This window comes from Humulus lupulus, chromosome 4, assembly GCF_963169125.1.
Source record: "Humulus lupulus chromosome 4, drHumLupu1.1, whole genome shotgun sequence".
NCBI classification, from domain to species: Eukaryota; Viridiplantae; Streptophyta; class Magnoliopsida; order Rosales; family Cannabaceae; genus Humulus; species Humulus lupulus.
In genome coordinates this window covers 221373031-221388990 of record NC_084796.1, presented here as the reverse complement: position 1 = coordinate 221388990, position 15960 = coordinate 221373031, and the positions used below count along the sequence as shown (strand labels likewise).

The following is a 15960-nucleotide window of genomic DNA, read 5'->3' as shown; positions in this document are numbered from 1 at the left end:
GCTTAGAGAGCTTTTGACAATGGAGTTTTCTGCAAGTTTTAGCAGAGTAATTGCTTACAAGAGAAAATCCGGGGATCCCCGCTACAGTGCACAACTGGTCCTACTTATAGGCAGTTTATATGCGATAGGCTTGGGCCGGTCTAATCCGGGCCCAATAAGGATGTAATCATGGTTTGCTTGCTAATGGAGGCTTAATACAAAGGATATTGCTAAATAATACACATTAATCAGGGCCTATTGGGCCGACTTGGGCGTGGCCAAGCCGTACAACTGTTAATAGTACATAACCTCAGATTGGTCTGCGTGGGCTTCTAAAGAGATCTTGGGGATAGGATTTGTCAGAGTTGTGGCAGTACTGTTTCCTAGTAGCAGCGTACATTCTGTCTGTAACCTCTTCTGCAGGTTAGTTTAGGAGACCAACTTCTGTGTTTCTTGGGAATGTGTCAGCGTCAGGGAAGATCAATCCTGCCCTATCCGAACGTCGGGTCCGGGTTCCTTTACCAATGTCCCGATCCATTCACCGGGACCCTGGTTCGTTTACCAGGGATCGGGTTCATTCTTGACAAGGTTGTATTCCCAGATTGCTAGGCCTGCCACCTCATCCCGCATCCCGGAGGATACAGATATGTTGGGACCGGGAAGATGAGTTAGGCCTGCATCTTGGTCCCGATTCCCTTGTCATGGTCGCGCCTATTAGACATAGTTGGGCTTACTGATGACTAGGCCTTTAGAACTTTCTTCTTCCCCGTTCTTTGGGCTCAAGATGGGCCTTCGATCTCTTTGGGAGAGCACACGGACCCATTATATCATGCCACGTGTCTAGGGGAAAACAGGGATAACAGGTTGATGTCGTCATGTGAATATGCATGGCTTTGTGGTGATTAAGAAAAAAATCTTCGAATATGATACCAAAAAACATAAGAGAGAAAATTTGAGTTAATTACTTTGCAACATAAAGCTTTAGCAACAAAGCGTAGTTAATTTTTGTACAAGGTTATATATAATTTCATATGCATATAGATTGAAATATAGATTAACAGAACCAATTAAGCAATTAGTTTCCAAACATAAAGTTATAAGGATTATTGGCTCTAGATCGACGTCGTACAGGGTCTAAAGAATATAAATTTTCTTTTAGTATAATAATAATTTAAGTTTGCTCTTTGTATAATAAGAATTTGTGTGTTTAATTTTTAAGTTTAAGTGATGTTTTTAAATTTTAATATTTAAAATGAATTTTAAATCATTTTTTTATATAAAAAATTATTTTTTAAATTTGTCTTATAATTTAAAGTATTTTTATTTAATTTCTTAATCTTAAATTGAATTTTTTTTAAACAAAAATCAACTAATAAATAACATGGACCAATAAGAAATTACCACGCATGTGCTTACTTAGCAGTTAACGGCAAGGTGTGACGGAAAGTATTTTAGCCGTAAAAAAAAACAAAAGAATTAAATATTTAAGTGTTATAATATGAAAAACTTAAGTATTTTCACTGCAAATATCCTATTATAAAATAGTGAAAACTATACTTTATATGGCTTTTTTTGGCATTTAATTATTTTTATAAGAATTTATTTTATTAATATTTTATGATTTTTTTTTAGTTTTCAAATATATGACTCTTAGATTTCCATATAAATGTATAAGTTAACGTATAAGTCGTAGCTGTTTTATAATTAAGTTGTAAAATTTGAAAGTTATTTATTAAAAATGCCATATATTATATGATTTTTTAAAACATTCATTTGATAAAGTTAGTAATATAATAAAGCCTTATATACTTTTATACATTAATTTTTTTTTTTAAAAACTATAATTTCAAAAAGTTCCCTATAAAATATGGCATATCTCTATTTGAGCAGTAGTATTTTTATTTGATCTTTTTTTCAAGCTTATAGTTCTTATAATTTTCATTATTTGATGGATAAAATATCTTATTTATTATTTTGTATGCTACATATTTTTCCTCCCTTATTATTCATGAGTGGTGGGGAAAAATAGGAAATCTTTTTATTTATAAAGTGATGTTATTGTTGTGCAGGCTAATTACATGAAATCTTAATCTACAACTTATTAGGTAACATTATCATTACTTGATTATTCTTGCTATCAAGTTACCCACGTAAATTTAGGTTATCATGCAAGCTTTGATAACTTTCTTTTTTTTTAAACCCATCTAGTGGGATTTTACAAATGTCATAGCTTAGTAAGTTACTTTTAATATAAGCAAGAAAATTGTGCTCTAACATATCAAGTTAACATAAATTAACGAACAACATAGTAAGATACCATTAGTAAATAAGCATTTTTAAGTAACCATTGGACATATATTTCTACACAATAATAATAAAAAACTATTAGAATAGGTTGACCTGATGGTAAAAATTAAAACACATCTTAAAAATTTATGAGTTACCAAGTTCAATTAGCAATCTATCAATATAACCTTTGTATATGTTCATAATTCAAACGACAAAGGATCGAATTTTGATACATTTTGTTAGTAGGTAAGTATGTCCTAGGAGGTATATTTTAGGATTTAAAACATATGAGTACATGGTAGTGATCTAGATTCATGTGCTAAGGGTATCCACAACATCTTATTTATTCGATTCATACTAGTGAAAAACTATTAGGTCACTATTCATGAAAAATTATTAGGTAGTAATTATTTTTAATATTGGAAAAATTACATGTAGTATTGATTTTTACATTTTAATTGCAATTTTACCGTTACTTTTTTTAATTACAAATATAACGTTTTTCTATACCATTTTTTAAAGTTAATATAACTTAATCCATTCTTTCTCTCTTTTTTTATTCTATCCTCAGTGTCGCCAACCATCGGAGCATCCAATCCATACACACACTGGACCACTAGGAAGAGCAGCCGTCGACGAAGCTTCGACTGAAGTTTCGCTGTCATCGGTTGGCAAAAGCCACTGCACGAGCTGGTCAAAGATAGCGCCAGTGACATTTTGACTGCATTTTCCGGCCAACTCCGACCACACCGAGTCTCGGGGGTGGTACCATTGGAACGAGCTCTTCGAGAGGAACACAACCCAACCATTCACTCCGGCTATATGTCGGCTTTTTTCCGGAGAGTTTATGGGTATTCCGCGACTTTAGAAGCTTTTTTCGACCACATTGTTGGTTGTTTGGGTTTAAGAGTGATATCATCGTGACCTACTCTTGAAATGTGGTCATTTTGGTATATGACAAACATAAGTTTCTTGACGTTACCAGAGAAGATGATGGGGAAGGGGTAGTTTTTGTGTTGTGTTTGAAAAGTAACGTAAAAGCTTCTTTTCATCTTTGTTTATAAAAAAATGGAAAGGTTTCTTAATAATTGGAATAAGTAATTTTTGTGTTGTATTTAAAAAGCAACTATGTAGTTGTTTTTTAATTTGATCAAACAAAACTTAATAATAAATATCGAAATGTGTATTTATTATTATAATTTGAAAGTAACTTTTAAGTTTTTTTTTTGTTGCTTGATTAATAAAACAAATACTATTACTCCATGTAAATTACATTAGTAACTAAAAAGTGAATTAAAATTTTTCATTAAAAAAGTTATTGCATAGTATACTAAAAGTAGCTTTTACTAATAAGCTATATAATAATTTGTTATACTATGTAAAAAATGACCAATCGAGAACGTAAAAGTAGCTTAAATAATAAGACACCATAATATAACTTAATGACTAATCAGTGTCTTAATATAAAAAAAGTTTCAACAAATAAGTTTTGGAGGTAACCAAAATGTATATAAAATCATATCCTTTAAAAATAAAATTTTCATGAAAAAATAACCAATTGGTAACTTATTAATATTTTAAGTAACCAAAATGTTACTTTTTAAGACCCAGAAAAATAGGAAAATCATGATTTCGGGAAAGTTTCAAATTCAAGTATATTACTTTTAGAATCCATTATTTTTTTATCATGTGGCAATGCATTTTTGTAAATAAAATTTTGTAGGTGATTTTTGTAATTATTTTATATTATATGTATATAACTGTAAAAATCTTTTTAATATTTTTGGTAAATAGATAAGCTGCATTTCCAGTTTTACATGATAATTACAGTGGACTTCTCACTAATTTTTAAAGAAATTTCAAATCATTTAGAATGTCTAAATTAGAATCCGAAATATCGCACACATGCTTATTTCAATGTACCGAAAATACTAACAGTATTTATAGATAGCAATTAAAAACAGTCACTACTGGTAGTCTGTAATACCAATTAACTATTTTTTTTTATAGGGGTTTCAAAACCTCTTCTCATGAGAGATGTAATACCACAGTTTAGCTATCATTTTCTATTATATTGTAAAACATAAATTATGAGTATCAAAGTATTTATTTTGGTTACTAATTTCATGATTTGGCGATTCTAGTTTTTTTCATTTTCCTAATAATAACTCATAGTTGGAAGTGTTTGAGTATCTGATGTTTAGAAACATGTCCATTTTTCGAAAGTTACTTTCCATCGCGTTTTATGTTTTTGGATACTATTTGTTCATCTGGATGCAACTATTGGGCAAGTGACCGTAAATCAACAAGACCTGTCTTTTTTTTTTTCTTTAATAAGGCTTACACAGTAACCCAATATTTGATAATTACTCACCAGATCTTTCCTCGTATAAGAAAGATCGGTTAAAGGCATTTTAATCATTTTCAAGTCACCACAAGATTATAATTAAAAGAATGATATTTCTAGATAACTAGATTTGGGGGAAACAAAGTTTAGAAAAGGGGAAAAAAAGAGAAAGAATTGTTCAAAATACTTTTTAGTTCTCTTAGTTCTTCCAATGCTTAACTAAAAGTAATTCTCAGTTCTAGTGTTTAACTAAAAGCTCTTCTACATTAGAAGATTACGTCTCTGCCGCTAAAAAAAAAAAGAAGAGAAAAAAGAATAGCTTCCATAGACATAGAAAGCTATGGTTGAGTCAGTTGAGTAAAAGATCAAAAGATGATATGATCAAAGAAAGCGCCAAGGCTATCAATTCACTGCAACCTCAGCGGACAAGTTAATGGGACGGAGGGCATCTTGGGTCTTGTTAGAGTTGGAGTTAGACACCCTATTAAGAACCTCCACAGCTTCGTTCACTTTGGTAAGCAATGAGTCTGGTGACTCCAACAATAGCAGCAGCTCTGCGTTGTCCATGTCCAGAAGCATTCCAGTGATTTTCGATGCCAGCTCGGGCTGTACATAGACATACATTCAACAATAGTAAGTATGTGATATTAAAACTCTTTCATAAATATATATATATATATATTTATAGAAAGAGTAAGTAAAGTTATTACCTGATATTTGCTGACCAGAGGAAAGAGACGATCTCCAAGCATACGCTTCTGATTCTGAGGAGATGCAGCAGAGAGCATGCTGCTCAGTGTTTCTAGCCCTTGATGATGATGATGAGATGAGAATCCAGATGATCCTCTGTTGATCTCTCGTAGACGCCCATTTGGCAAATATTTAGTTTGCCCGTTACGCTGCTACATATAATACGTTATGTTGAATCTTTTGGATGCATCAATGGAATTGATTAAAAAACTGATCAAGAAAGAAGAAAGCAAACCTGCTGATTGGTTAAATCTTTTGGATACATCATTGGCTGTTGCTGCAAGTGTGACATACTCGGAAGAATATGTCCATTCATCCTGCCCCTACTTGGCCTGTAATGTCTACAAGCATTTGGCATCTGCAAGTGTCCATTATGCAGTAAGAATTTAAGGTTAATTAACCAACATAATAACCAGTAGAAGAATATGATGAGTAGAGTTGGGAAGAGAATCAATTAAGGTACTTGCAAGCACTTACAGGAAGCGGCTGTGGGGGTTGTGATGGTAGCTGGAAGGGGGGTCTGGTTGGGGTAGCAAAACCATTAAACCTCCAATCTGGTCTCACGCCTAAAGATGGATATAGTAATCCTGGCCTAGACGGCACTTGTGGAACGACACCAGCAGGAGCTGAGTAGTAGAAAGGAGAATACCCTCCGGGAGCAGCAGGAGATGAAGGCACAGAAAGTCCTGACATTCGCTGTACATGGTGAAGCTGTAGCTGGGCTTGTCTATCCTCCTTTCTCTGAGCAATAGACACGTATAATGGTTTCCGATGAAACATTACTCCTGTGAGAAATTCGTCACAATAAAATCAGTAATGGTTTCCTTTCTAAGACTCTCACCTGTACTGGTACAGCAGTCAACTTACCATGGAAAGTATTAACAGCTTTGTAGGCCTCTTCAGGGGTAGAGAAGCAAACAAATCCGAAACCCTTACTAACTCCTTTGTCATCCATCATTAATGTTCCAGATGTTATAGTACCGCACTGACTGAAGTGTTCTTTCAGCTCTTCCTCAGTCACATCATCATCGATATTCTTTACGTACACGTTAGAGTTCTGTTTATAGAAATAATAAACAAAGCTAAGTAGGTAAGAAATGAGTAATACTGTGGTAAGAGAGAACAGCTAGGAGTGAAATTACCTTGTACTTCATGATTAACTCTTTGCGTTTTTCCTCGTATTCATGGCGCAGAATTTGCTTGCGCTCCACCATCTTCTGTGCCCTTCCAACATACAGAACCTGGGAGCCTTTCCAATGTAAAACAGAAAAGAGATAAATAAAATACTAAAGCAGAAGGTCCTAAGGCTATAAAATGCAATATTCCTTAGACTAAATAGAAGAAAAAATGTGAGTAATTTACCTAGTTCTGAGCCATTCATGGCTTCTACCGCCCGTTTAGCATCATCAGGGTTATCGTAACTCACAAAGCCAAAGCCTCTGGGCATCCCACTCTCATTCTTTGCAATAGCCAAGCTATTAATATTTCCAAACTCTGAGAATTTTTCTCTCAGAAGCTCTTCATTAACAGATGAATCCAAGTTTTTTACGTACACATTTGTAAATTTAGCATTACTGGTCTTCATTCTTTCATACTTCCCAAGAAACTTTGTTACAAATCTGTACACCATGAAAAGAAATAATATTTGATGAACATCAGCAAGTGATTCAATCATAAACTACAATTATAAGAAGCAAAAGCTACAAACTACAGCCTCAAATAGCAAACCAGTTGTTCGTGATCATCTATCTTTGATTTTTATTTTAATTTCAATCAAGTAGTAATGTAGCACATACATTTCCTTATCGCCAACAGCGGTTCCATTTAGCCTCTGAATAGCAGCAACTGCAGAGTCCTCATTATCAAATTGAACAAAGCCATATCCTCTGCTTCTTCCACCATCATCCTTGGCCACTTTACAGCTTAAAATGTATCCAAAATTCTTAAACAAGTCTTGAAGGCCCATGTTATCAATGGACTCACACAAGTTCTGCCAAAAGAATACAAAAATGAGTAGTTATTATAAGCAGATAACATTTATACAATATTATAGTTGCTAATTTCTTATTATAGGAAATAAGACAGGTACCTTCACAAACACATTCCCCTTCCCACTTTTTCTTGCATCGGGATCACGATTTGCCCACATAACTCTGATCTGTTTCCCATTCAGTAAGCTGTGATTTTTCGCTGCAATAGCGTGAAGTGCTGATAATGACAATATAAAGAGATACTATTATGACTAAATTAACAAACATTCCAAACATACGCGAAAACTTTGTCATAATATCTGAATTTGGTAATCACTTCATCTAAGTGATTAAAGCATTTAATGCATATTATGGCCCATCCACAGAAGACAAGCCAACATTAAAAAAAAAAAAAAATTGGCTTCCGCCTTTTCTTTTAAAATTAATAAACTAATTGAATGAGTAATTAATTAACCTAATTACTAAATCTTCTATCTTTCATGGAGGAAGAATCTGTACCCATTAAAAAACTATGAATCTTGATACCAATGCAACCAGAGAATTCATAATAATCAATTAACTCAATTAAAGAAACCTATAATTATTAAATCTTTGTCCTTAAAAAGACCATATTTAACAAATATAGCTGATCAACGAAAAAGAATAATTTAATATACCTATATAATTATCATATTATAGATTTCCCATTAAAAAGCTATGAATCTTGATACCAATGCAACCAGAGAATTCAACTAATAATTATTTAACCCAATTAAAGAAACCTACAATTTTTATTTTGACAAATAAACTAATTTAACTATACAAAGAATAATCTAAGACTAGTACTCAATTAACCTAAATCTTCCGTCTTTCCTAAAAATAAAATTGACTCAATTGATATATCAAACGAAAAAGAACAATACATACACTTATATCATTAATATTATACACAAAAAACATGAATCTTGAAACCAAAGCAACCAAAGAATTCAATTATATTTTCACGATACAATAAAAACAAATATACAATGCGATTCAAGATCGGAGATTGTTCTAAATATAATAACAATAATAATAATAATAAAAGAATATGCAAACCATCTTTGGCGTTCAGAAAGTTGATGTAGCCATAGCAGAGAGAGCGGCCAGTCAGAGAGTCCCTACAGACTCGAACAGAGGCCAGGCTCTGGAAATCTTTAAAAATCTCCGTCAGGTGCTCTTCGTTCGCTTCCGGCCAAAGATCTCCGACGTACAACGCAATCGGAGGGGTGGTGACGACCGTAGCTAACGCCATTGTACACGTAATTTCCTGGAGAGGAATCGTGCGATGCGATACAGACCTTCTCTAGAAAGAGAGAGAGAGAGAGAATCGTCAACTCAGTACGTACAATCTCAAGCAGAGAGAGAGAAGATAGGTGGAATTAGAGTGAGAAAGAGAGAGAGAGAAGAGACTCTGTTTTGTTGGGGAGAAATAGAGGGAATAAGCGAGGAGGGTGTTATGATTTTGCATGGACAATGGAGGTGGTTAAGGCCGTTCACAACATCGACTCCTATTTGAATCACTTACCACGCGCTTTTTCTACGCGTGTTATCAACCGCCTCGTTCTGTTGTGCCACGTCAATTTCTTTCCGGCACTCCTCGAAATAATATCAATACGTATCTTTATTTTGAATTTTTACTCATGCTTTATATTGTGAAATCTTTTATAAAAATCTTTTTGAATAGTATATTTAAATAAAACATAATTACTATTTTATTATTTGAAATCAAATTTTAGTTTCGATTGTTTCAAATAAACTATTTTTTAAAGTTTTTTAAAATATTAAATATCTATTTTATTAATTCAGTTTTAAACAATTTGAAATAAGATTTTATTTCAAATGGTGAGATAATACTTTTTTTAAAATACTTATCACATTTTTAAATAAAATATATTTTAAAGTTTTTTTTTATAAAATATCAAAAAAATATTTTTAAAATTAAGTAAATAAATAAATAAAATTATTATTGTTTTATTAAATTTAATTTTAATCCAAAGAAGTATTTTGTACTATTTGGTTATGCATAACGATAAATATGATACTTGTTAGAACCCTCACAAGACCTCTTTTACTCTATTTTGTAAGATTCATTATTAAAACTTTACTTTCTTTATTTTTCATTAAAACTTATACTACACCATATATCTACACCATATATCTCTATACAGTTCTTTACGTAATTCCAATATTATATCCTTTTATTTTTATTAATTAAAAAAATAAAAAAAACTAATAAATTTGGAAAGAGATTGAAAGAAAAGTGTATAAAAAAGATAAAATAATACTTAGAGGAGCTCTTAAAAATCTATAAATGTATAAAAGAAAATAAAAAATATAAAGAAACTATATTTAGAAAATTAGTTTAAAAGAGCTTTTGGATGGTAATTTTAATAATTTTCTCTTATTATTGAAACGTGAAAAGTATCACATATTTTTATGTTTTGCAATTTATTTTTGTATCTAATATTTTTTAATTAAAAAATAAAAATTATATATTTTAAGTTTTTATTATTTTTAGGATATTATATATTATGAATTAATACTTTTTTTTAAAATTAAGTAATATGGACATGAGTCATGTGTCACCTAGTAACTCTCAATACTGTTTCAAAATTTAAATTCTGACAAACGCCAAACAATGCTTCCCATACATTTTTCCTTCTTCTATTCTAAACCTAATATTTTCCTATTTTTTAGTTTATTTTATTTCAATTTTATGTTTTTAAAAAAATAATAATAAAAACTTTCTAATTTTAATATGATAACTGCATGTTTGATTTTATACATAGGACAGTGTGACTTGGGATTTTCGCTCCTGTTCCAGGTATTAATATTAATGTGGTTATTATGAATTGGTGAGTGAAACAAAGCAAAAATTTGGAGAGAGATTGGTGATTTTTGTTGTCTTGTAATCAAGGCTATTATTCACGAACCATTTTTGTTCCTTACAATCATAAATTCTGGTTATGTATGCACCAAAAATTAATCTAAAGAAGCTGCACCAAAAATTTTGGGTTGAAAAAAAAAAGCCGCACAAGAATTATAAAAAATATTTTTACCCCCAAATATTGTAAGTTAATACAACGAATTACCACCAAAAACTACTAAAAGGGTTATAATTTTCAGCCTTAAAAAAAAAGGAACTGTACACAATGAAATTGTTGTAATTACCAAGTAACAATAGTTGTACAAAAATGATCAGATAACTAACTAGACAACCACAAAGACATTTCTCTCTCTCTTTCTCTCTATCTATATTCTAATCTAAACACTACTTATTTGGCCTTTGGTCTTTTGCTTCCACTGGCCACAAGAGTAAATGGTTACAACACCCGAACTCAACTAACTACTGATTTGCCCTGTACATGTATAATATATAAGTCTACAATTATGGCAATACCTGGTGCTTCACTTGCAATCCAAACAACATTAAATAAACTCGATGCCCCCGCCCATCGCTCTAAATAAAAGACTGGCGGAGACAAATATGCAATCGGAAAGAATGGGATTATAATAAACATGTAGTGTTTACTTAAGTTACAAAATTGGAGCTACCATGGGGTGCAGCAGCAAGAGAGCAACAAAGATTGCTGAGAGCATCTTGAAGAGCATTTCTCTTAATGAGTTGCTCGTGCTGCTCATCTGCCCCGCATTGATGTATTCATCCTTGCTAGTGGTTACAGAAACATTTACTGACATCGAACCTGGAAAGTAGAAGATCAGCATAATTGACATCAGTACAAAAAATTAGGAGAAAGAAAAGGAAAAGCTATGTCGATTGATGAATCTGACTTACAATCGTAGTTAGCCCATCCAATCCGTTGATGAGCTAAATCATACACAAATATCTTATCTTTTAGAACTAGATCTGCAAAAGAACAAACCCACAAGAAAAATCATAAAACTTGAAGGTGTAAAGTAAAGGAGAGGCGCGATATTAATGTCTTAATTATCATATACAGAAAGAAGTTAAAAACTGTGAGATGGCTCATAATGTTAGTTTTTCTCTTCAAGTTCCCATAGTAAAAAAGGCCTGAGAAGTTTCAGAACAGGCATTGAGGGATTCAATATTTGGTCTCTAACCTCCTAAAATTGTTATGCCACCACTCTGAACTTTCTGAAAACCAATGCACCACAATGCAGCAGAACCCTGTAAATAATAAAAAATTATTATTATATTACTCAGCAAATAACCCTTACTTGAGACGTAAGAGTTACCAAGCTAAAGGTGGAAAAACCTACCACGAGACCTTGACGCATAAGGTATTCTTCGGGTTTTAACACCATCGATGCACCACCCGCAAAATTTAGGCTTACTGGAGGAAATATGTCACTTATACTGAAAGAAAATGATCATACAAGTACAATTGACTTAGATTATATGTATACAAGAAACGAAGAAAATTAATATGGCCATATTTACTTGTGCCTCTTAGCAAAGAATCTTTTTGAAATCTAAACAAACATAACGAACCTGGTAGGAACTATATAGCACTGGTTTCCTTTTGAGATAATGGGAGTCACAGATTGTGAAACATAATTTGTTACCTAAGAATCCAAAAATAAAATCAGTTTTCTAATAAAAACCAAAAATATTTTAACAGCATCATATAGCAGCTTGAAGTCAGCACTTTGAAAGCGACAAAACTATTGAAACGATAATCTTTTTGTCTAGGTTTTCCTTCAGAAAACAATGTTCATGTATTTAGATTGCTTGAAGAATGAGCAAAATTTCTATTTTTATATGTGAGTTATAATTTACAAATGGTCATTAAATCATTCAAAAAGCTCACAATTTCAGACAATAACAGGGCCGAAGATACACAGGAAAGAACATATCAGGCTATGTTCATTAAATTTAGTCTACAAATCAACCAATAAATTTAGTGGGGATTTGAATTGACAGCATCTCAGCATCATAAGTCTTTTATAAAACAAACTTCCCATATATAAATGGCTCTTACACACCTTCATTTATTATAAAGTGAACTTTTGAACCACTTTAAATTTAAAGGACATTGTTAAATAAGAATAAAAAAAAGCAGAAACACTATATTACTTTATTGTTCTATCTAACGACAGCAAGTAATTTTCTTTAGACATTAGAATACTTACAGTGCTGACGAAAGGATTATATGCTTCCTCAACAAGGTATGCCAAGGTTGTTCCAGAATCAACAATAGTCCCCCCATTGCTTGATGTGGAAAATACTGCTGGATCAATTGACAAGATTTGTCCATTAACAGCTATGCTCTGTAGATCCAAATTGTAATGAGGCCTGAAGTTTAAATTAGTCAAAAGAGAATAGAGACTCGGCATTTAGACATCCAACTGAATTGAAATTTATTTAACACTTAAATACAAAACTGACATAAAAGTAAGAATAGAGGCATACTGGGATGGGACAAGAGGACTATAAACTATGCTTGGCTCCAGAATCTCACCAAGAACCAATATACCCCCTCCATTGCCATCTCCCTTTAAACAATGTGAGAACACTTTGGGAGTTATAGCTCGAGATGACAACTGAGATATCACAGAGAATTCCCCTTGGCCAAAACCAAAAATCCCATCAACAGCTTTATCTGTCTTAGTCAGGTCACCAGATTGATAGGTACTACACCTGTTTCCATTACAACCATTGAAAACAATAAGCTTCAACAAATAAACTATAAAGATAAACTATAAACTATAAATTAACAATAAACTATGAGTTGCAAATTAACAATAAACTATAAAGATAGTTGGAATATGAGAGGGTTAATAACAAAAGTGATAGGTTATTTTCTTATTGCTGAAAGAGTAAAAAAAATATATATACATATCTATATATATGTTCAGACTTCAGACACATAATTCATATAATTTTCCAAAATAAGAGTTTTGCACTTTGAACAATTCATTTTTGTTCTTATTTGGTACTGCTTTTACTCTGATATTCTACTAGTCCTAGGAGTGCTTTCACATTTTCATATGCACAAGTAACTACACAAACCTTAGAAGAAAACTTACCCAAAAACAATGGGAGCAGAGGAGTTAACTATTAACGATTGGCCCAGAATCATGTCGAAATACAGCGCATCAGTCACATAATGACCTGATGTGCCACTTCCATCTCCATATTGAAACGAGTAAACACACTGGTTTTCAGCAGAACATTGTGTTGATGAGGTTTGAATTGCAGAAGTGCACATTGGGTCTGAGCAACCAATCATCCTAGCAGTTGATGAAGTAGTAGTGTCAAAGAAATTCAGCTTAATCTGTAGGAAAGTCAAAGAGAACCATATATAAGTACCATATTAAACTCTATTAGGATGAAACATAGTAAACAAAAAGGGAAATGAAATTTACTCCGAGTCCACTAGTCTGGGGGCAATCATTGCAGGAGTTACAGGTAACCCACAAGATGTCACTTCCAGTATCAATCTGCACGTTAAACTCTGTTGGAGGAGAGCCTAATTTCACCTTTGTGAAATAAAGCCTAGGCAAAAATACGAACAAATATTGAATATTTATTAATGGTGAAAGAAAAGAACAGCTTAACAAATGGAGAGAACAAGGAGCAAAATTAGAAAACACTAAGCAAACAGCGAAAAAATCAAACTAGTCAACATTTACGCACATATAGAATAAACAAATAATAATTTGAAGTCACAATTGAAACTTTATCAGAGTATTAAATACCAAAGGCCTATATCTCAAGACTCATCAGAGCCAATGAAGTACAAGATAACGAAATGAAAAAGAACCCATTTTCCCAGGAAACAAAACAAGAAAACCCAAAAAGAACAAAATCTCAAATTTTATTTTTCTTTCACTTTCTTTTTTCATTTCCAGCTTACTCAAGAGCCAAAAAATATAACAGAACAACGCAATAAAGCAAATTTAAAATAATAAAAGGAAAAAAAAAAAAAAGCGAGCAATTAATACAATAAATGCGTAACAATGAACAAAAAGAACTCTAAATGATCAACAAATTTCCGAAAAACCAAGAACCCAACAAAATCCACCAACTTGGGACAAAACCTATTAATGCAAACCACATTAAAAGCATCACAAAAAAAAAACAGTTGATCAAATTACCCGACGAGGTATGGATCGGAGGAACCAACGACAGGGAAGTCGACAACGCCACCGCCTCCACCTTGCAAGACTCTTCTACCATGCCTAACGCCGTCCCGAGCTCTGAGCGCGCTAAGCTCAACATGGTGAGTGGGTGGGAAAGCCCTCTCCAGTTGGAGAAAACTGGCAGGGAAGGCACAGTAGACGACGGAAAGCGAAACGAGCACGGCTGAGGCCGAGACCAAGATCGGAAAACGAAAGGCCGGCGGCATTCTAAAGTGGGGTTGAGTTAAAGGGAGGTTGGAATAGAGGGCGAAAACTCAGTAGCGGAGATCGAGGTGGTCGTGGTGGTACTGCTGGTACTTGCTTTTTTGTGCATTGGGCACAAACAGTCAGATAGAGAAAGAAAAATAGGAGAGAGAGGGAGAGAGAGTTTTTAGAGAGAGAAAGACTGTCAGACTCAGAGTGACCCAATCAAAGAAAGATTGAAAATAAATAAAGAAGAGGATTAACTGTCTAAGCAATACTATTACTAATACAAAGTTTCAAATGTGTTTGTATTTAAACATACAAGTGTTTTTACTTAAGAGAGATGAGATGATATGAAAAGTCTATAATGCCCTTCACACAAAAAGCCAACATTTTGGTAGGTTGAATCCACTTGCTCTACTACTTTTCTTAAGTTTCACATTCTTCTTCTTTTTCCTTTTTTAAATAAACGTTCACATTTCTTTTTTGGAAAAAACAGATTTTTTATTTTATATTTTCGTTAATGAACTTATGCTTGTTTGTTTAATTGATAAAAAAAATCAACCGCAGTCAAATAATAAAATCATTTCATATTAGTAAACCACATATAATCTAACAAATAAGAGTTAACTTCATAATATATTACCATAAAACTTCACAAGAGAAAACTATCTTCTCTACATTAGTCTCAATCTGGTATATTACCAATAGCTTCTACACTAAAAGAAAGAGTCCCACACTTTAGGCTAAAAAGCTCAACAACCTCTAAAAAAATCAATTTTTTTTTATATAAGACTGACTAAAATATGATATTTTATAACACCTTTTTATCAATAGAGAGCCACACTTTAAATCTCATTAGTTGAATATTAGGACACTTATAATTTGTATGAATTTAAACAAAGTTGTCTAATTAATTTGCTACTAAAAAAAGCATACGACTAATTATTTGATATACACAAAAAGTTGTATAAGGTGATGACTATTATAACACATTAAAAAGATATGGGTTTACTTGTGAAATCCACTTGCGGGTGATGACACAGATCAAATCTAAATTACAAATGACATGTTTAGTTAGCCGTTTTAGTTTTTAATATTTATTTATGTAATTAAAAAAATAGGCTCAAATTAAAAAGGGCAGAAGAGTAATTTGGACCATCAGCAATGATCCTCATTTTCCCACGGCGCATCACTTTCTTGACCCAACAAATCAATCAATTTTACTAAGACTAATGATATGTGCATCAAACTATGTACCCAACTATTACA

At 32.5% G+C, this 15960-nt stretch overlaps 2 protein-coding genes across 2 annotated transcripts; both read right to left on the bottom strand.

Moving 5' to 3' along the window:
- Positions 1 to 4680: 4680 nt before the first annotated feature.
- LOC133829417 (polyadenylate-binding protein 7) lies at positions 4681 to 8829 on the bottom strand. The gene is made up of 10 exons (XM_062259167.1): positions 8434 to 8829; positions 7455 to 7573; positions 7162 to 7355; positions 6728 to 6984; positions 6508 to 6614; positions 6233 to 6422; positions 5843 to 6150; positions 5601 to 5723; positions 5326 to 5514; positions 4681 to 5221 (listed from the first exon to the last, which is right to left on the bottom strand). The coding sequence occupies exons 1-10, from the start codon at positions 8627 to 8629 to the stop codon at positions 5018 to 5020; spliced, it is 1887 nt and encodes a 628-aa protein (XP_062115151.1). The 5' UTR covers positions 8630 to 8829; the 3' UTR covers positions 4681 to 5017.
- Positions 8830 to 10521: 1692 nt separating this feature from the next.
- LOC133831232 (aspartic proteinase 36) lies at positions 10522 to 14933 on the bottom strand. The gene is made up of 10 exons (XM_062261443.1): positions 14461 to 14933; positions 13729 to 13858; positions 13390 to 13637; positions 12773 to 13000; positions 12493 to 12655; positions 11852 to 11925; positions 11620 to 11716; positions 11461 to 11527; positions 11174 to 11245; positions 10522 to 11081 (listed from the first exon to the last, which is right to left on the bottom strand). Exons 1-10 carry the CDS (start codon positions 14709 to 14711, stop codon positions 10915 to 10917), a joined length of 1497 nt encoding a protein of 498 aa, XP_062117427.1. The 5' UTR covers positions 14712 to 14933; the 3' UTR covers positions 10522 to 10914.
- Between the last annotated feature and the right edge of the window lie 1027 nt (positions 14934 to 15960).